The sequence below is a fragment of the Ostrea edulis genome, chromosome 1, assembly GCF_947568905.1.
Source record: "Ostrea edulis chromosome 1, xbOstEdul1.1, whole genome shotgun sequence".
Lineage (NCBI taxonomy): Eukaryota > Metazoa > Mollusca > Bivalvia > Ostreida > Ostreidae > Ostrea > Ostrea edulis.
The window spans coordinates 4,352,148-4,375,873 of NC_079164.1; the positions used below are offsets into that span (position 1 = coordinate 4,352,148).

Genomic DNA, 23,726 nt, shown 5'->3' on the forward strand with positions numbered 1-23,726 from the left:
GACATATGACCTTGGTTCATTCATGAAACACACTGTAAGGTCATAAGCTACCATTTTCTTTCATTTGACTACCTGCCTTGGTGATCAAAAGGGGTAAGAGTAACTCAGGTGACCTAAAAAACTAGATGCTAATTTCATAGACACCACACATCCCTTTCTAATGTTCAAATTTCAAAAACATTCATTGCAACATCATAGTCTTTTGTGTTGAGTGAAAGTAAACATACATTAGCAGTTGATATATTTAAGATATTTTGTGCTAGTCTTGCTTATTAAATGTACGCTAATTATGTACGACCAGACACATACTTGTCATTGAAATGTACATCGTGTTCCAAAGTCATGGTATATTTATATACAGTTAATGTAATTGACATCTGCTGTTATTTTGATGGTCGCATAATCTCTAACTTTATTTTGATTTATAACACTTGACAGCGATTTTTTTCCTTATATAACTGGTACCGAGAAACGGTACCATTCCCAATGCCAAACACCATTGATTTTTCCCAATTTTGAGACGAAAATATTCCTAATTTACTTGCCGAAAAATAGACTGCTGACATCGTAATTTACTTAGTCTGAAACGTACCAGTCGGTAGAAAAAAATCGTTCCTTGATAAAAGTAATGACCTTATTTTTAATGATTACATCATATATAACTTTTTCACAAGTTGATCTGTGAGTATTTGACTTACCATCATGTTCACTACCTGAATCTGCTGAGCAGTTTAAATTATTTTGATGTTCCTTTTCTTGTTCATTCACATGCTTCATTGCTGTATTATCAGAAGTTCCACTTCCATTATCATTCTGATTATCACTATTCTGGGGAGTATCTAATAAGAGATCCTTCTGCTCTGAATTTTGTTCTCCAGAACTATCATCAACATGCATTCTACAGCCACTCTTTATTTCATTATTCTCATTATTTAAGTCAGTTTTGACAGTTTGGTTCGATGATTTATCAGTAACTGATAGAACATGCAGTTTTACATCCTGGTCCTCGTTACCTTTTTCCTCACTTTGGTCCTCCTCCGTAATATCCGTGTTTTGTTTTCCATTGTCACCATTTTTATCATTGACAGGAGACGAATGTGAATCGTCTTCCTTGCCGTTATCAGGCGACACTACATCTGGAGAATGGCCTCTTTCAATAGATCCTTCCTCTTTCCTTTTCTCTGCAGCTACTTTGAATTAGAAAATGTTCATTAAAATTATGAATCAAAGATTGAATGTCTTCAAGAGTGATTAATTCAACTTCTATATAAAGAGTCAATTGCCATAAAAATATGGTGATAATTATTTTATAAAATTCATTAATTACTAACCATCAAGTGACACCTCTTCTGAAGAGTCCTGTCCTCCACAAAATCCTTTCCTTTCTTTCGTCTTGTTTTTCTTGCCATCCTTGTTTTCTATCCTCCATATGCCAGCTGTGAAATTAAAAAACATTCCACGAATTAAGCTCACTGAATGTTTTCAGGAAACATTACTTCTATTCATGTAACTAACCAAAACTAGAATAGAATCACACAGTAACTAAACAAAATTAGAATACAATCATACAGTAACTAAACAAAACTAGAATAGAATCATACACTAACTAAACAAAACTAGAATAGAATCACACATTAACTAAACAAAACTAGAATAGAATCATACAGTAACTAAACAAACATAGAATAGAATCATACAGTAACTAAACAAAACTAGAATAGAATCATACAGTAACTAAACAAAACTAGAATAGAATCATAGAGTAACTAAACAAAACTAGAATAGAATCATACAGTAACTAAACAAAACTAGAATAGAATCATACAGTAAATAAACAAAACTAGAATAGAATCATACAGTAACTAAACTACACTAGAATAGAATCATACAGTAACTAAACAAAACTAGAATAGAATCACACAGCAACTAAACAAAACTAGAATAGAATCATACAGTAACAAAACAAAACTAGAATAGAATCATACAGTAACTAAACAAAACTAGAATAGAATCATACACTAACTAAACAAAACTAGAATAGAATCACACATTAACTAAACAAAACTAGAATAGAATCATACAGTAACTAAACAAACATAGAATAGAATCATACAGTAACTAAACAACACTAGAATAGAATCATACAGTAACTAAACAAAACTAGAATAGAATCATACAGTAACTAAACAAAACTAGAATAGAATCATACAGTAACTAAACAAAACTACAATAGAATCATACAGTAACTAAACAAAACTAGAATAGAATCATACAGTAAATAAACAAAACTAGAATAAAATCATACAGTAAATAAACAAAACTAGAATAGAATCATACAGTAACTAAACTACACTAGAATAGAATCATACAGTAACTAAACAAAACTAGAATAGAATCACACAGTAACTAAACAAAACTAGAATAGAATCATACAGTAACTAAACAAAACTAGAATAGAATCATACAGTAACTAAACAAAACTAGAATAGAATCATATAGTAACTAAACAAAACTAGAATAGAATCACACAGTAACTAAACAACACTAGAATAGAATCACACAGTAACTAAACAAAACTAGAATAGAATCACATAGTAACTAAACAAAACTAGAATAGAATCATACAGTAACTAAACAAAACTAGAATAGAATCACATAGTAACTAAACAAAACTAGAATAGAATCATACAGTAACTAAACAACACTAGAATAGAATCATACAGTAACTAAACAAAACTAGAATAGAATCATACAGTAACAAAACAACACTAGAATAGAATCATACAGTAACTAAACAACACTAGAATAGAATCATACAGTAACTAAACAAAACTAGAATATAATCATACAGTAACTAAACAAAACTAGAATAGAATCATACAGTAACTAAACAAAACTACAATAGAATCATACAGTAACTAAACAAAACTAGAATAGAATCATAGAGTAACTAAACAAAACTACAATAGAATCATACAGTAACTAAACAAAACTACAATAGAATCATGCAGTAACTAAACAAAACTAGAATAGAATCATACAGTAACTAAACAAAACTAGAATAGAATCACATAGTAACTAAACAAAACTAGAATAGAATCATACAGTAACTAAACAAAACTAGAATAGAATCACACAGTAGCTAAACAAAACTAGAATATAATCAAACAGTAACTAAACAAAACTAGAATAGAATCATACAGTAACTAAACAAAACTAGAATAGAATCATACAGTAACTAAACAAAACTAGAATAGAATCATACAGTAACTAAACAAAACTAGAATAGAATCATACAGTAACTAAAACTAGAATAGAATCATAGAGTAACTAAACAAAACTAGAATAGAATCATACAGTAACTAAACAAAACTACAATAGAATCACACAGTAACTAAACAAAACAAGAATAGAAACATACAGTAACTAAACAAAACTAGAATAGAATCACACAGTAATTAAACAAACATAAAATAGAGTCACAGAGTAACTAAACAAAACTAGAATAGAATTACACAGTAACTAAACAAAACTAGAATAGAATTATACAGTAACTAAACAACACTAGAATAGAATCACACAGTAACTAAACAAACCTAGAATAGAATCATACAGTAACTAAACAAAACTAGAATAGAATCATACAGTAACTAAACAACACTAGAATAGAATCACAGAGTAACTAAACAAAACTAGAATATAATCATACAGTAACTAAACAAAACTAGAATAGAATCACACAGTAACTAAACAAAACTATAATAGAATCATACAGTAACTAAACAAAACTAGAATAGAATCATACAGTAACTAAACAACACTAGAATAGAATCATAGAGTAACTAAACAAAACTAGAATAGAATCACACAGTAACTAAACAACACTAGAATAGAATCATACAGTAACTAAACAAAACTAGAATAGAATCATACAGTAACTAAACAAAACTAGAATAGAATCATACAGTAACTAAACAACACTAGAATAGAATCATACAGTAACTAAACAAAACTAGAATAGAATCATACAGTAACAAAACAACACTAGAATAGAATCATACAGTAACTAAACAACACTAGAATAGAATCATACAGTAACTAAACAAAACTAGAATAGAATCATACAGTAACTAAACAAAACTAGAATAGAATCATACAGTAACTAAACAAAACTAGAATAGAATCATAGAGTAACTAAACAAAACTACAATAGAATCATACAGTAACTAAACAAAACTACAATAGAATCATGCAGTAACTAAACAAAACTAGAATAGAATCATACAGTAACTAAACAAAACTAGAATAGAATCATACAGTAACTAAACAAAACTAGAATAGAATCATACAGTAACTAAACAAAACTAGAATAGAATCATACAGTAACTAAACAAAACTAGAATAGAATCATACAGTAACTAAACAAAACTAGAATAGAATCACACAGTAACTAAACAACACTAGAATAGAATCACATAGTAACTAAACAAAACTAGAATAGAATCATACAGTAACTAAACAAAACTAGAATAGAATCACACAGTAACTAAACAAAACTAGAATAGAATCACAGAGTAACTAAACAAACCTAGAATAGAATCATACAGTAACTAAACAACACTAGAATAGAATCATACAGTAACTAAACAACACTAGAATAGAATCATACAGTAACTAAACAACACTAGAATAGAATCATACAGTAACTAAACAACACTAGAATAGAATCATACAGTAACTAAACAAAACTAGAATAGAATCATAGAGTAACTAAACAAAACTAGAATAGAATCATACAGTAACTAAACAACACTAGAATAGAATCATACAGTAACTAAACAACACTAGAATAGAATCATACAGTAACTAAACAAAACTAGAATAGAATAATAGAGTAACTAAACAAAACTAGAATATAATCATACAGTAACTAAACAAAACTAGAGTAGAATCATACACTAACTAAACAAAACTAGAATAGAATCACACAGTAACTAAACAAAACTAGAATAGAATCATACAGTAACTAAACAACACTAGAATAGAATCATACAGTAACTAAACAAAACTAGAATAGAATCATACAGTAACTAAACAAAACTAGAATAGAATCACACAGTAACTAAACAAAACTAGAATAGAATCATACAGTAACTAAACAAAACTAAAATAGAATCACATAGTAACTAAACAAAACTAGAATAGAATCATACAGTAACTAAACAAAACTAAAATAAAATCATACAGTAACTAAACAAAACTAGAATAGAATCATACAGTAACTAAACAAAACTAGAATAGAATCACATAGTAACTAAACAAACCTAGAATAGAATCATACAGTAACTAAACAAAACTAGAATAGAATCATACAGTAACTAAACAAAACTAGAATAGAATCATAGAGTAACTAAACAACACTAGAATAGAATCATACAGTAACTAAACAACACTAGAATAGAATCACACAGTAACTAAACAAAACTAGAATAGAATCATACACTAACTAAACAAAACTAGAATAGAATCATAGAGTAACTAAACAAAACTAGAATAGAATCACACAGTAACTAAACAAAACTAGAATATAATCATACAGTAACTAAACAACACTAGAATAGAATCATACAGTAACTAAACAACACTAGAATAGAATCATACAGTAACTAAACAAAACTAGAATAGAATCACATAGTAACTAAACAAAACTAGAATAGAATTACATAGTAACTAAACAAAACTAGAATAGAATCACACAGTAACTAAACAAAACTAGAATAGAATCATACAGTAGCTAAACAAAACTAGAATAGAATCATACAGTAACTAAACAAAACTAGAATAGAATCATACAGTAACTAAACAAAACTAGAATAGAATCACATAGTAACTAAACAAAACTAGAATAGAATCATACAGTAACTAAACAAAACTAGAATAGAATCATACAGTAACTAAACAACACTAGAATAGAATCATACAGTAAATAAACAACACTAGAATAGAATCATACAGTAACTAAACAAAACTAGAATAGGATCATACAGTAACTAAACAAAACTAGAATAGAATCATACAGTAACTAAACAAAACTAGAATAGAATCATAGAGTAACTAAACAAATCTAGAATAGAATCATACAGTAACTAAACAACACTAGAATAGAATCATACAGTAAATAAACAAAACTAGAATAGAATCATACAGTAACTAAACAACACTAGAATAGAATCATACAGTAACTAAACAAAACTAGAATAGAATCACACAGTAACTAAACAAAACTAGAATATAATCATACAGTAACTAAACAAAACTAGAATAGAATCATACAGTAACAAAACAAAACTAGAATAGAATCATACAGTAACTAAACTACACTAGAATAGAATCATACAGTAACTAAACAAAACTAGAATAGAATCACACAGTAACTAAACAACACTAGAATAGAATCATACAGTAACTAAACAAAACTAGAATAGAATCATACAGTAACTAAACAACACTAGAATAGAATCATACAGTAACTAAACAAAACTAGAATAGAATCATACAGTAACAAAACAACACTAGAATAGAATCATACAGTAACTAAACAACACTAGAATAGAATCATACAGTAACTAAACAAAACTAGAATAGAATCATACAGTAACTAAACAAAACTAGAATAGAATCATACAGTAACTAAACAAAACTAGAATAGAATCAAGCAGTAACTAAACAAAACTAGAATAGAATCAAGCAGTAACTAAACTACACTAGAATAGAATCATAGAGTAACTAAACAACACTAGAATAGAATCAAACAGAGTCAACAAGCTTTCTGTAAGTCAAGTGATAAATATCTCCTACCAGCCCTAATCTACGTTATCTGCATGATACTAGTATGATGCGTGACTAGTCTTATGTCAACAGTTTAATATCTATAATCATCAAAAATAAGAATAATTAAAGGGAATGAACATGAAAATGTGGAAACGGGTTTAAATTTGTCATTTTGATGTATATAATGAATTCTGAAAATCATTAAGATGTACATGTAGCTTTCTTTAGAAGGGAGATATTTCATAAAGATTAAATAATCTTTTCAATCCTTGGGAGCTGTCATATTGAAAAAAAAGATTACCTCCCTGCTAGGTTATCTCTTAGCATCCACTAAAGGGCAGCACTGATGCTGATGTCAGTAGGACATATTGTGCATTTTTGGCACATTGTAAGCATCAACATTAAAATGTCATCAGCAGAAAGTGAATTAAATATGGGATATCAGTTTGAACCTGATGTTACAGAGGAAGAGATTCTTTCTCAGAATAATTCTTCTTTACCAGCTATTCATTTTAATGAGAGAGGAATTATGTACATTCAGGGGTGTCTTTTTTGTCATGAGTTTGAACATTTTGTGTCAGATCACATGGATATACACATAAAGTGTGGTTCTGTACACCCATATTTTGAAATGGTGTGTCTAAGTCCTGTTGTAATTGATACAGTTTACATTTATCCATGGATTTATGTATCCAGAGAGGAAGGTTCTTAGATGACTTGGATAACAACTTGTTAAACAAGTAAGAAAAACACGAAAATGAACAATACCTTCTGTATTCACATGTATTAAAGTCTAAACATAACATGGCATTTGTGTGTAAAAAAAAATCTCCAATTACATACACACGCGTGATAGAATACAGTAACAATTCTGTTGCAGACATATTATCAAGATTTATGGCATACAGACAGTTTATTGACTAGGTCAGACACGGTCAGCCTCTTGGGGGGAAATCAGAGTAGTTTTAATCTACCCTCATTTTTTGTGACATAAATTAAGGGGGCATTTCCTAAAGAGCACTGCAATTATAAAGGATTTCTTGAAACCTCAGACTTTGATACAAATTCTGAATAAGTAATGTTTATTATTGTAAATAAATAATATAACTGTAAATTGATATCTCCGAAATTTATCTGTGGTCCATGTACATCAATTATTATAAAATATATAATTCATATGCCTATATTGCAGAACTTTTATGAAACAGTTACCTTAATTATCTCCAGATATTTTTTAAAATCTAATAAAATTAATTGATTTGGAATCTTGAAATATAACAGTACTAGTGCTTCTGAGTAAGTTCGGAAGTTGGGGGAACTGGAGATATTTTGTGGGAGTGTTTTCTTCTTTTTCGTAATGCATTGTAGTTAGATTTCAATTCTTTTTGCTCCAAAACCGTATCCATCAATTCTAATATGAATCCATAAATTTCTGCTGTATAATAGTGACCCAGTACACAACAGCAATGTGTCTCATCTACGTCGGAGAACAGATGCATACTGGGAAATAATGGATGACCTCCTTAAACCTTTAACTTAGAGTGTTGAATTAATCAAATCTCGTAATAGAAACAAGCAAAATAGATTCAGGTCACACTATTTAGTTTCAGGAGGTATTTTAAGTTTATTATACAACAAATATTCTTTTTTTCATGTTCACTTCCTTTAATCATTGTGATTAAAATCAATTTGGTAGTTATTAAATTTTAGGCCAAAACATTTATTTCAGTTTAGATTTGTTTATTCAAGTAAATGAGGTAACTCTTCTGTTATTATAGGATTAAACATTCCTTTAGAAGAATTTATCGATGTGTAAACTCTGGACATTTTACGCACAAATGAATAACATATCCAGAGTTTACACATATATTCTTCAAAAAGAATGTTTGATTCTTATGATTCCAATTCACTCCCTCTATCATCTTATGATTCCAATTCACTCCCTGTATCATCAATTTAAAAATTTTGGAATAGTTTCCCCGCACTATGTTATTTGTTTTCAGTCGCGTATGTATACATAGCGTTTTTGGATTTATTGATGTGTAAATTCTCACTTTGCTTTATTTTTGTTCAATCAAAACAATTGTTATAAATAACATTGGATTGATATATATATATATATATATATATATATATATATATATATATATATATGTAAAATTTTAGAAGGTTGTAATGAAATTAACGGCATATTTTTTTATCAAATAATTATTGAATGCATACTCATTTATGTGCAAGTGTTTGAAAATGATAGTGTAAATTCAATAGCAAATAATTATATAATTATGTGAAGTTATTTTTCATAGAAATAAAAATGGCATTTCTTATTCTATATAAGTATATATATAAAAACTCCATTGCTTTTTCTATATAAACATGTACATGAGAAAGAAAAAGTAACTCATATGCATTCTACAGTCAACATAAAAAGGATAGACAACTAATGCTACAGCCAAGTAAAAAGAACATGATACCTTTCTGGTCCAGTGATTTTTCAGAAGAAGATTTTTAAAGAATTCCCCTATATATGTGTATTTAAAACTGCGTGTTCCTTAAGCAAATATGTTGCCCCAGTTCGAATCCACAAATGAACATATATTTTCCGAGTAAACAGAATTACATTATATATGGAAAGTTTGAAGATAACAAAAAAGTAAAGTTAAACAAAAAAATAGTGATGCTGTGCTTTAATTGAAAATCGTATGCCATCGAATACATAGAAAGAAACTAAAAGAAAACACAATAATTGACAATAACTCAATCTGCTTGAAGATTCATCCGGGTATGACGCAAAATTTCTCAGCAGAAACAATAGCCATGCTATCTGATTGCTATCCCTATTAACTCGGCAATTAACAAAGTACATTTCATAAAAGATAAAATCATCAAATCAAAACAAACGATTTGATCAGAAAAGCTCACTTGAGAGAGAATTAAAAAAAAGTAGAAGTAAAACAAATGTTTCAACGCCTAGTGGGTGAATTATCAGAAACATTGATTACATTATCTTTGTTAAAGCACGTCTACTGACCAATATTGAGATGTAAAGTTCACGTTTCACAAAACACGTTCAGCTATATATTACGCAGTCATATAGCAAACATTTTCACATTCATTCAAATACTGTAATCGGAAAAGCAAAGCATGATGAAAGTGAAACATCATCTGAACAAGAGGACAACAGGCCTTATTAGTCACCTTAATACTAGCGGGAAAGTATCACTACTTACTTGGGCTATGGAATCTGGAAAAAAATCCTGTTCTGAATATTTAAGCTAAATTCTACTGTTCAGCAACAGTATAAAACAAGATGTGTTCTTAAAGCTTTACTGCCTTCAAACGTGCATAAACTGATGAAAAACTAAATAATAGGTGTATTAACATTAAAACATCAAAACATATGATTAATTTGGACTCATCCTTAAGTCATAATCCTGGGTTTTAATTGAAATTCACCATTTTTGTGCATCCTTTTCTGCTATTCCTAAGTATACATTTAGATCGTATACAGTATCAGCAAACTTACACATAAATACTATATACTAAGTTTGGCCCTACCCTTGGGTCAGAACCCTTACTCTGGGGATCATCAAAGTTACAATTTTGGTAAAACACTACCTGCTCTATCCATTTAGTTTCAATTTACTATCAACAGCACTAAAGAAGATGTTATTTAAGTATTTACACATAAACACTATATACCAAGTTTGACCCCGCCCTTGGGTCAGTACCCTTACCCCGGGGTTCATGAAAAATATAAACTTTGGTAGAGGCCCTCCTGCTCTCCATCACCATGCATTTAATTTTTCTTACCCATGCCCGGTTCTTGAGAAGAAGATTTTTGAAAAATGGTCAATTTAGGACAGTTTTTACCCCGCCCCTAAGGCTCCAAGAGTGCTGGAGACCTGACATTTATAGTTTATGTCCCCATTGTCCCAAAGATACTTCATACCATATTTGAAACGAATTGGAATGGTAGTTATCAAGAAGTAAAAAATGTTCAATTGTTAACGCACGACAGACGACGGACGGCACACGATGCACAACGACGGACGACAACCAATTGCAATGGGTCACCTGAGTTTACTCGGGTGACCTAAAAAGCTTATTAGATAACCATATCTTAAAAGTGAAGTTCACGTAGCACAAAACAAGATCATCTATATACACAGTCATAGCAATTTTTTTACACTCCTTCTAACACTGTAATCCAAAGAGCCAAGCATGATAAAAGCCTATTAGATAACCATACTTCAAATGTCAGTTTCCTAAATTAGATCGATACAGAGAAACTAGAAAACCGCAGTATGTAAAACTTATACAGTACCAATTTTGATGCACCAGATGCGCATTTCGACAAATAATGTCTCTTCAGTGATGCTCAACCGAAATGTTTGAAATCCGAAACAACTATGAAGCTTCAGAGCCAAATATAGCCAAAACCAGCGTGCCAAAAAAGTGGAGCCAAATTCGCCCAAAGATAAGAGCTATGCATGAGGGAGATAATCCTTAATTTTGAAATGAATTTCTAAATTTTATAACAGCAATTAAATATACATTCGTATTTTCAAGCTAGTAACGAGGTCCCATAAATCTGATAAAAGATAAGGCAACTGTGACAAAACTTCAAATTCACCTGTAAACATACCTCAGCAAATCACAAACCAAACAACTTCCTAAATCAAAGCATGGTGAAGAAGTACCAAAATTTAAGTTTGACAGACAGATAGACAGACAGAAAACTAATATAATGTGGTTCCTTGTTGGTTTTGCTGTTGGGAGAGCTAATCAGCAGACTGCTCAACAATAAGCAGATTGATATCTGTATTTCTTCAATTTACATTTACTTACTGTCAGGTTCTGTATGAACTGCTGGAGTACTAGGTGGCGTTTTGAATGACTCATTCTTCTGAGGTGAATCATAGTTTTGAGATACACTGATCCTTTCATTCTTCATGGAATTCTCTGTATAAATATACATTATTTTTTAAGGCACACTTTTACATGTTAAAATTATATATGTTAAACAAGAGGCCCATGGGCCACATCACTTGCCTGAGTGACCTTGGCCCACATCTGAAGATTTTCTCTACATGTTCGCATGTAAAACTTTCATCCCTATTGGGGCCCTAACCTACCCTAGGGGTCATGCTTTTAACAAACTTGAATCTCCACTATGTCAGGAAGCTTTCATGTAAATTTGTAATTTCCTAACCTAGTGTTTCTTGAGAAGATTTTTGAAGATTTTCCCGATATATTTGTATGTGAAACTTCGATCCTTTATTTTGGCCTCATCCTACCACCGGGGGTGGGGATGGGGGCATGATTTTAACAAACTTGAATCTGCACTAAGTCGGGAAGCTTTGATGTAAATCTCAGCTTTTCTAGCCCAGTGGTTCTTTGGAAGAAGATTTTTAAAGATTTGATCTATATATTAGTATGTAAAACTTTGATCCCCTATTGTGGCCTCAATCTATATGTACCTACGGAGAGCCAGGATTTTAATAAACTTGAATATCCACTATGTTAGGAAGCTTTCATGTAAATGTCAGCTCCTCTGGCCCAGTGGTTCTTGAGAATATTTTTAATTGACCCCACCCTATTTGTTGCATTTTTTATGATTATCTTTGAAGGGGACATGACCCTTAATTTGAATAAATTTGAAAGTCCTTCAATCCAAGGCCGTTTTTGCCAATGTTAGATGAAATTGGCCAAGTGGTTCTGGAAAAGAAGTCGAAAATGTGAAACGTTTACAGATGGACAGAGGGACAGACAGACGACGGACAACAAGCGATCAGAAAAGCTCACATGGCATTTCACCTCAGGTGAGCTAAATAAAACTACTGGATAAGGAAATATAGTCTAAAATGTGAAAGTGCAGAGGTACGGACAGAAGGAGACAGATTAGAAATGCTAATCTTACCTTCGAGCTGACCTTCACTCTGGTTTTCGTTTTTATTCTCTGCCAGGAGAGGTGACGATTTCTTATCTTCAGTGGATGTTCGCTCATCTGCAGTGAGTAAAACACAGGCGCTTCAACCAATGATTAAAGAAAATCATGCTTAAAAAGACCTCCTAGCACAAACATCTATGCATGTCGGTAAATAGCTAGTATATATAGTTAATGTTCTTTGTTGATTATGCAATCACACTTAATTTCATATTCTGTAACATTTACGGTTGGTACGTGAACAAATCTGCTTTTTTGGTCTCTTTTGCTTCTCTTGATTCCGTAGCTGTAGAACTGGACTTCTCTGGAGTTTTTCTCAAAGAGCTCAAGTTTTGCACTAGTGATTCCGAAGAATTGATGTAAATTTATAAACAACTATCCTAATGGGTAGAAGAGGAGCATTGGGGATGGGACACATAAATACTAGAATTACCTTTTCCTATTAATTGTTGGTTCTGTTCGTTTTCCGCCAGACATCTTGTTTCTGTACCCATTAAGGGGTTACCTTCACCCCTCTCCACTGCTGTCTCTCTCTGACGTGTATCTGTTAGAAATGAAGTGAAATTGAATTGTATGAAAGTTTTCGGGTTTCAAAACATGATTAGAAATTAATTCGTTTTCTAACATATATTATAATGAAATATGGAAACTGTTATAGTAAAACTCCAGGGCCAGCAAAAACAATCTTGTCTCCGTTTCAAACTTCCCCAATATCTGATACAGAGCTCTGTCAGTTTCACGTGAAAATAAAACACAACCAGTCGGGGAGACAGCATCGCAATATGCTGAATATGTACCATTTCCGAATATTACTGATGTCTACCAAAGTTAATCAACAGTTATTTTAAGTTCGATAAACAATAAATGTACATTATTACATGAGGACTTATTTCTGCGATGTCCGAGGTCACAAAACAATTGCAGAATTCCATACCAGCAGACTTGAAGCTTGTATTAAGCTACACTAAGCTACCCTTTTTTGGCACGCTGTTTTTGGCTATAATAGCTCTAAAACTTCATTGTTATTTCGGATTTCAAACATTTCGGTAGCATCATTGAAAAGACATTATTTGTCGAAATGCGCATCTGATGCATCAATATTGGTACCGTATAAGTTTTCCATTATGTAAGCCACACGCAACTCAGCAGGATGTTTTACCTAGTATATGGAATAAACCACAAAACTCATAACTGTGGAATTAAACACGTCTACAGAAGCTATTGATTGATTGACGATGAAATCTTGAACTTTCTTCGGCTTTCGAGCACAATTGCGCAGGTTTGATTGATTATATATTGTTTAACGTCCCCCTTGATAATCTTTCACTCATATGGAGACGTCACCACTGCCTATGGAGGGTTGCAAAATTTAGTCCTATGCTCGGTGTTTACTCCCTTTGAGCAGGGAGGGATCTTATTGTGCCATAATTGCTGTGACAAGTGACATCAATGTTTGTAGTCTCCGATGGAATGCCCCATTTAGTCGCCTCTTACAACAAGCAAGGGGTACTGAGGACTTATTCTAATCCGGAACCCACAGAGATTTCTTCTGTAAGATTGGGGACCCACTGAGTACAAACATTCTGGAGCCTTAACTGTTCTTTTAGAATGCTTACGAATCAATGTTTGTAATACATGTATTTGCAAGGTTTTCCATGATATATTGTGTATCTTCGGCTATTAGTTTTCATGTGCTAATGTTTGTGTTTTTATGTTGGTTGATGGGAATTTGTTGTGGTTTATAGGAAATATAATGATTGTCTACAGGATTAAAAAGTTAGTTTCACACACTATCCAATAACATAGTACATAATTTACATGGACAGGAAAGAAGTTCTGATTAATAAAAACTAATGTCCTCCATTTTCTTCCTCTCCGCCCTCCAAACTTAGCCTTTCGTGTAAAAAAAAAAAACGAGAACCTAACAATTTAGGATGTGTGCAACGTTTGGTATATTACCCATAAAAAAAAATAAGTTAAGTATGTAAACTATAAGAACAACTGAACTAGATCTTCGGACATTATTTCAAAAATGCTTAGTTTTAAAGGAGTTTTGGATTTCATCGGTATGATAACCTTCACTTTGAATTGTAGTCCTTGACCCAAGTGAGCTAAAGTATTAAAATATTTACAGCTGTAAGCTTTAGTAGTTGTGTTTTACAGTAGCGTCTCTCGGAATGCATTAATCAAGCTAATTTTTTATGCAAAAAACAATCATTTTAAAAAAAGGATCCAAATCTAATTAGACTGCCAAAATGATCAATTTCAACTGAAATAGAATTTGAAGTGAAAATTCTCCTATCAGTTTGTAAAGACTGCTCGCCTTGGCTTTGTTACGTCATGAGTAGATAGTTGTGTTTACACCCCATGCGACGTAAATCAAATAATAAAAACCCCACAAAAAGCAGGCTGTAAAAAGGAATGGAGTTATATTGGGTCTCAATTTCTTTTCTCACAAATTCTGGAGAGATAAAGGTGACACTCTCTACTTTATAATGTTCAGAAGAGATCAGCCTTCAGATTTTCCATCCTCAACTTCACATATTTATGTAGAATATTCCATTATCACCTGCACATGAAATTATATCTCTCAACTGATTTGATAGGCAAGAGTTTGTTCTACGTATGATCAGTTTTTAAATGAAAGCAGGTTACTGACAAACAAGTTGATGGTACACGGGTTTCAACAGTCTCGTTTAAAATTATCATTGAGCAAACACGGACCCATGGATATACCAGATGTGGGATCAGGTGTCTAGGAGGAGTAAGCATCCCCTGTCAACCGGTCACACGCGTCATGAACACTATATCTTATCAGGTAAACGGAGTTATCCGTAGTCAAAATCATTGTGTCAAAACAATCTGATGAAACACGTCAGACAGTATTTGACCAAATCCTAGAATGTATTGGTAAACTAGATCTTTATTATGACCATATAATTTGCGAAATGATGATTTTACACATGCAGGTGATAATGGAATATTGCTACATAAATATTGGAAAGTGACGGTGGAGATACTGAAATTACCCCGTTTATCATTAAGTTGAGTTGTTAGTCTGCCGTTAATGTCACTTTCAATAAAATATGTAAGTATAAAGCAGACTCTGTGATTTTTGATTTTTTTTTTTGGTTGTAATTTCAATTTCATTGGGATATATTGAATCGAGATATGAATGAAAATTACTATTATTGCTAATAAATAATACGTCGTGGATATATCTTAATGTCATATTGAAGGTGACAGGAAGAGAGTTTTTTCTTCGCACGTAAACGTTTTTGAATAAATTCTGCTTCATATGAATATAGAAACAGGTCAGCTAACAAAGGAGCACAATTCGTGCTAATTTGGAACCCCAACAGACTGTAGGAAGACCTGATCACAGAACACCAGGGAGATATTGTCAATAAGGAACCCCAGCATGTTTACCTTATCTCAACTTCAGAGTACTTGTGCGTGGAATAAGGGGTGTGCATAATGTAAAACTTATACGGTACCAATTTCGATGCACCAGAGGCGCATTTTGACAAATAATGTCTCTTCAGTGATGCTCAACCGAAATATATGAAATTCGAAATAACAATGAAGTTTTAGAGCTATTATAGGGAAAAACAAAAAAACTGGAGTCAAATTCGTCTACGGATAAGAGCTATGCATCAGGGGGATAATCCTTAATTTCGCAATGAATTTCTAAATTTTATAACAGCAATTAAATATACATCCGTATTTTCAAGCTAGTAACGAAGTACTTAGCTACTGGGCTGTAGAGACCCTCGGGGACTAACAGTCCACCAGCAGAGGCCTCGACCTAGGGGTCATAATGTAAAATATGATAGTAATGATGATTGTAAAATCTCTCTTCCATACATACTTTCTGTCTGACGTCTTTTCTTGAACAGAACAATTCCTGGAACAACAACCAGCAGGATAAGCGGCACGATTACACCAAGAGTAATTCCTACAGCACTGAAAATCAAAACTATAATGTTACATTGTACTTCACGACTTATTAGCGGTACAATTACATAGCACTGAAAATCAAAACTATAATGTTACATTGTACTTCACGACTTATTAGCAGTACAATTACATAGCACTGAAAATTAAAAGTATAATGTTACATTGTATTTCACGACTTATTAGCGGTACAATTACATAGCACTGAAAAACAAAACTATAATGTTACATTGTACTTCACAACTCATTAGCGGTACAATTACATAGCACTGAAAATCAAAACTATAGTGTTACATTGTACTTCACGACTTATTAGTGGTACAATTATATAGCACTGAAAAACAAAACTATAATGCTACATTGTACTTCACGACTTATTAGTGGTACAATTACATAGCACTGAAAATCAAAACTATAATGTTACATTGTACTTCACGACTTATTAGCGGTACAATTACATAGCACTGAAAATCAAAACTATAATGTTACATTGTACTTCACGACTTATTAGTGGTACAATTACATAGCACTGAAAATCAAAACTATAATGTTACATTGTACTTCATGACTTATTAGTGGTACAATTACATAGCACTGAAAATCAAAACTATATTGTTACATTGTACTTCACGACATATTAGTGGTACAATTACATAGCACTGAAAATCAAAACTATAGTGTTACATTGTACTTCACGACTTATTAGCGGTACAATTACATAGCACTGAAAATCAAAACTATAATGTTACATTGTACTTCACGACTTATTAGTGGTACAATTACATAGCAATGAAAATCAAAACTATAATGTTACATTGTACTTCACGACTTATTAGTGGTACAATTACATAGCACTGAAAATCAAAACTATAATGTTACATTGTACTTCACGACTTATTAGCGGTACAATTACATAGCACTGAAAAATAAAACTATAATGTTACATTGTATTTCACGACTTATTAGCGGGACGTTTAGACCAAAGCTAATCCATACATTAATAATAATAATAATACATGTGAAACAATTCTGTAAATCTAAACTATAAATGCTCGTTATAACGATCTAGTTCGACAATACAACCTATCATTGGGTCAGATGGTGTCTGACGTGTTTCATACCGATTGTTAAATAGTTCTTGGTACACTAATTTTGACTGCGGATAACTCCGTTTACCTGATCAGGATATAGGGCTCACGGCGGGTGTGACCGGTCGACAGGGATGCTTACTCCTCTCAGGTACTTAATCCCACCTCTGGTGTGTCCAGGGGTACGTATGTGCCCAACTAACTATTTTGTATTTCTTGTAGGAGTTATAAGATTGATCACTGTTCGTTATCTTCACCTTTCATGTATGCCTTTAAATGCTCAGTACCTAAAACTTTAGATCTATATGTATCGAGTGCATGCACAGTAGGGTCACCCCGATTTTGTCTGAGAAAAATTATTCTGCAAAGTAAACATTTTCTGAAAACTACATTATAATTTGAATCAAATACATAGATAGGGGGGGAAATAGTTAATGTGTTCATGTACAGATAGAACTTCCTTTTCAAATAGACAAAGAATAACTAGTTACGGTACGTTTTCACTTTTCAATTCAAATGAATTTTGAAAACTTTTAAAAGATCTATAATTTCTATGTCCTAAAACGATATTTACATTCACCAGTCTTTGACTGTTATAAATCTTACCTGTCTCAATTTTAACCAAGGCACTGTGGACTATGACGTGCAAGTGACCTTTTAAACTCAACATAAACATATATGGTCGGGTAATTGTAATTTAGTAACCCTCGTACAGTCATTATTATCAACTGCTAACACGCTGTGATGTGCAAGTGACCTTTTAAACTCGACATAAACATATATGTTCAGGCGATTGTGATTTAGTAACCCTAGCAGAGCCTTTATTATCAATGGCTAACACGCTTATCAACACTAACCTGCCACTAAACTGTGATTCTGGTGAACTCTCTGTACCATTTCTCCCGGAAGTAATACTGAATGTTGGGCTGAAATGATTTGAATAGTCACATTAGTATCCAAGAATGTTTATAAACAGCAAACCTGTATTTGCCTATTTAAAATATCTTCTTTAAAAATTATTAATCTCACACAGACAGGTTTCTGCATTCGTGTGAAACCTCATTTAAGAATGCATTCATTTGCGAAAATATCGATCATTCTACAAATACACCAGTCAGTGATTTTGTTGAGATAATGACGTCATAAATTTGACACAATTATTTCAGAAGCGTTGGTTTGATTTGATGTTGAGATACATTCAGCAGATACTTACTCACCACAATGCTCTTTTTTAAACCTTTGCTTTTCATTCTTCTCTACTGACATTCTGAAGCACTACATCGTACGGACAATCATACCTTATTATTATCATTCAGTAACACCTAATCATGCAGACAATCATTCAGTAACACCTAATCATACAGACAATCATTCAGTAACACCTAATCATACAGACAATCATTCAGTAACACCTAATCATGCAGACAATCATTCAGTAACACCTAATCATACAGACAATCATTCAGTAATACCTAATCATGTAGACAATCATTCAGTTACACCTAATCAGGCAGACAATCATTCAGTAATACCTAATCATGTAGACAATCATTCAGTAACACCTAATCAGGCAGACAATCATTCAGTAATACCTAATCATGTAGACAATCATTCAGTAACATCTAATCATGCAGACAATCATTCAGTAACACCTAATCAGGCAGACAATCATTCAGTAATACCTAATCATGTAGACAATCATTCAGTAACATCTAATCATGCAGACAACCATTCAGTAACATCTAATCATGCAGACAATCATTCAGTAACATCTAATCATGCAGACAATCATTCTTCATTATTATCATTGAGTAACACGGGGATGTGCATTATTAACACTGACCTGACATTAATTTTCGAATCTGACGATTCCCTTGATCCATGTCCTCCAGAATTGATATGCGTTGCTGGGCTGAAATGGTTTGAATACACTGAGAGCATTAGTCAAGAGCTTCCGAGATCATATTTCCTTATTTGTCTGTTTATGACTTTTTAAAAAATACCATGAATCATTTTCGCTTTAGTCATCGGGATTTTCAAATTGCAATAGAAGGACAGACAAGTTTTTACATTAGTTTTGGTTTGCATTCTTCTACTAAACATCAATTGATATAATCAATGTAACAAAACTCTCGATCTGACCTTTACTGGAAACAAATTAAAGATACCATATTATTTATACTACACTGCACTATGCCGATGAAAACATCATTTCAATACTGTTATCAGTAGAATGATTGAAAATGGCAATAGCAAGCACACAGAATTACACGGCACATGTGCAATCAGAAGTAGACAGGTACAATACAAAACTTACCTTATTGTAGTAGAAACTTTGTCAGGCTCACAAAGGATGTCTAAAGATATACAACACATATACATGAAGTGAAGATAACGAACAGTGACAAAATCCATACATCCTATAAAGAATACAAAACTAAGAGAAGGGAAAACAGGGACCACCAGAAACACCAGAGGTGAAATCAGGTGTCTAGAAGCAAACATCCTTCAAAGACCCGTCACACAAACCGCAAGTCCTATATCTTGATCGGTAAATGGAGTAATTTGTTGTCAAATCAGTAGAGAGGGGGAGAGCACTAAAATGACCAAAGACACGAACAGGTCAATCACATGCTTCCTGGTTTTTAGCTTGCTAATCAATGTTGTATATGGAGCGAATTAGGACATTTCTTATGTGTCCAATGCGCTGTTTCACAATATACAAAGTAGAAGCGATAGACTTGATTAATTTGTGGTAGGTTGGTGTTGCCAGGTTTCGTCGGTCTCGTTTCAGTCCGCGTTTTGCAAATTATGTGGTCGTTATGAATTTCTGATTTACAAATACAAACCTGTTCTTGGGTCGGATACTTTCTGATACGTTTCATGCCAATAACTGTTGTTGGGCCGGTCTTTGCATGCTAATTTTGGTTAAGGATTGTTCCGTTTCCCTCATAAAAATGTAGGACTCGTGATGGGTTTGGCTGGTCAGCAAAGGATACTTATTTCTTGTGGGCACCTGTTCCTATCTATGGATCCGTGGTTCCCTACTCTTATTTTTGTATTCTTTATGGGACTGATCGTTATTTTCACTTCTATATACAACACAACTTAAAATTCCTTCGAAGGAACATTAATAAAATAAGACAAAACAATTCGATAAAACATGTCCCCGTAAATCACACTGTATTTGTTACGTTAACTGATGCTACTCAAATTCCAAACAGCACAACTTAACCTTAAAAAATATGATATAAGCGTAAAGCAAACAGTTCAAAAATACTCACATTTGTCAGATCCAAAATCCTTTTTACATTTCTTATCACATGAATCATCATTCAGTCTTGATGGACAGGTGCCTTTAACATAAAGAAGCGAAACAATGTTTGCACAAATACATGTAGCTGTAGTCAAACAAACACTTAAATTCGGTTATGAAGAGAATAAACAAACTGACAGGAAGATATAGTCTTTAAATAGGTTGAATATAAATTACTAAATACCCGTATAAATGGTGAATTTTAATACAATTTGTAATATCCACAACTGTTAAGATACAGCAATGTTGTTTTTTTTAAACTTCTATGCAGTTTTACATGTATGAATTTCCAACTCACAAACATCATGCAAATCCTCGTTCCACAGGCAGTAGAAGGAACAGCGCACTTCTTTTATAACATCCGAGAACTTATCGTAATATGGACAGTAACCTAAAGGAAAGTCAATGTGAAAAGGTCAAATAAACAGAGTGATCCGTAGTCAAAAGCATTATGTAAAGAATGTCCTAAAAATTGTCCGAAAGCATTTAACCTAATGATGGTGTTACTATAACAATTGATATGAAACACGTCACACAGCATTACACTTAATGATGGTATCACTATAACGATTACAACATTTGCAAAATGCTGATTTTTAATTATGCAACTTTCAAGACTGTTGAAACTCTTATAACATCAACTTATTTGTATTGATACACATATATCTGCTATGTCGCTTTTGGTCTAAATCTGCGACTGTATAAGTGTTTATAGGTAGAGGACTAGACATAGAGCTGACCGAAATAAAATCGTTACAACGTTTCTATACACCTGATCCCATTTCTGGTATGTCAAAGGGATTCGTATTTTCCTCTCTCTTAATTTTGTATTCCTTATAGGAATTGTGACATTTGTCATTGCTTTTTATATTCACTTGTCCATGCAAGATCAACAACATACAATGATTGATTGTATATTGTTTAACGTCCCTCTCGAGAATTTTTCACTCATATGGAGACATAACCAAGACCGGTGAAGGGCTTCAAATTAGGTCTATCCTTGCAGATGTGGAGGACTCTTTAGCATGCCGTATCTACTGTGACACAGGACATCCGTTTTTAAGATCATTTCCTAGGACCGTGACATTCACTGCTGATGTCGAGCGCTTGGAGATGGAACTGTCACTACCTGTTTTAACGACTTAGGTCTGTTGCGGCCGGGACTCGAACCACGACCCTCCGAATGCGGGGCAAACGCTCTACCTCTAGACCACCGCGGCGCCATACGGAGGCTTAAAATAAAAATTGATTTGTTTGATGTACTCCAACCGACGCGTGAAATTTGTCCCGACCCAATCGTTTTTTCCACACTTCGAAATTTTAAAATTCTTTTGGCTCCCTGGAAAGTAGACATTCTTCAAATTAGTTTTAAACTTGATGCCTTTGGGGGGAGGCTAGTTGTTTACAGAATTTTCGTTACACTGTATCAAAATGTTCTTTGGGCGTCTTTCGGTTCTACTTTCACTTTGATAATGACCATTTGTTATACCGGAAACTTTTCAAACACTGAACGATCAAATATACCGGATCCCTGCTCCAAATTACCACATTATCTACTAACAAGATGGAGGAAGAAGCTACGAACTCCCCTGTCGAGGCTTGATCGTATTTGTGTACAAAAGTTTGAAAACCATGTTACTTAAATAAAAAATCAGGTGAGATAGCGCACCAAAATTATGGAGGACCACTAGTCTAAGTTCAACTTGATGGTCTATATATATTTCTGAAAAAGCACGCATAATATTTTGATATGGGATTATTTAAATGTTATGATGATTTAATAAGTGAAAGACACTTTTACTTTGCTCTTAAACTGAGACACACGAATGGAACATGATCGTCACAACAAACTGAACGATGCGGAGAAGTCGGCATCAAAATTATATTGGGCAATATCAAAACTGATTGTAAATTGCCGTCATCATGTAGTTCACTTGGATATTCATGGATCACACTAAAGTGTTTAAGTGATTACTATTATGAATGTCAAACCACAAATAGAAGAACCAATCGATGGTAATAAAAAGGGGTATTGATTTATTTATTAACAACTGTATAGGTCCTCATCCGTGACGAATACAAAACGTCCAGAGAAAATTTCAAAAGCTATTGGAAGATGTACGTGTATTATATACAATGTGTACAAAATTAATTTTTTAAACTTTATTCTGTCTGGTAGCGTTATGTGTTTAATGAAAATATCAGTAAATTTGTAAATCTGATTTTCATGACATTAAAAAAAAAATTAAATACCGACCTAACTACCCGACTTGAAAATGTGGGTCGGAGTACACCAAACAATTTTTTTAATGATGGCCTGAATGGCAATTAGCAATATTTTGTTTTTTAAATGAAAGTTTAATGCAGGATATCCAAGTAGATACAAAACAAAAGTAGAGCATTTGCATTAATTTTATCTATCTTTACATTTCGTTATCTTTACAATTATAATTGATATTTATATGACATAAGCAAACTCTCGACTTGTCAACTATCTATTTTAATGTATTTAACCTCAAATCTGCATATTTGAAGAGAGGTCAATATATTCATTAGACATACAAATAGAAAGTGCGATGAAACT

The 23,726-nt window shown here is 32.5% G+C and overlaps 1 protein-coding gene across 4 annotated transcripts in view; it reads right to left on the minus strand.

Moving 5' to 3' along the window:
* The window catches only part of LOC125664393 (uncharacterized), a 161,732-nt gene that overhangs the window by 137,445 nt on the left and 561 nt on the right, over positions 1 to 23,726 (minus strand). For 2 of the 4 annotated variants that reach the window (XM_056151064.1, XM_056151063.1), the window contains exons 2-6: positions 21,441 to 21,533; positions 21,111 to 21,182; positions 20,144 to 20,183; positions 19,670 to 19,738; positions 18,684 to 18,752 (exon numbers count right to left, since the gene is read on the minus strand). In XM_056151064.1, coding sequence (XP_056007039.1) covers positions 18,684 to 18,752; positions 19,670 to 19,738; positions 20,144 to 20,183; positions 21,111 to 21,182; positions 21,441 to 21,533 — 343 coding nt within the window. Of the gene's footprint in view, positions 1 to 698; positions 1,191 to 1,331; positions 1,437 to 11,682; positions 11,797 to 12,754; positions 12,842 to 13,214; positions 13,326 to 16,652; positions 16,748 to 18,683; positions 18,753 to 19,669; positions 19,739 to 20,143; positions 20,184 to 21,110; positions 21,183 to 21,440; positions 21,534 to 23,726 lie in introns of all 4 variants that reach the window. The other 2 variants (XM_056151057.1, XM_056151066.1) reach the window with 2 other exon arrangements.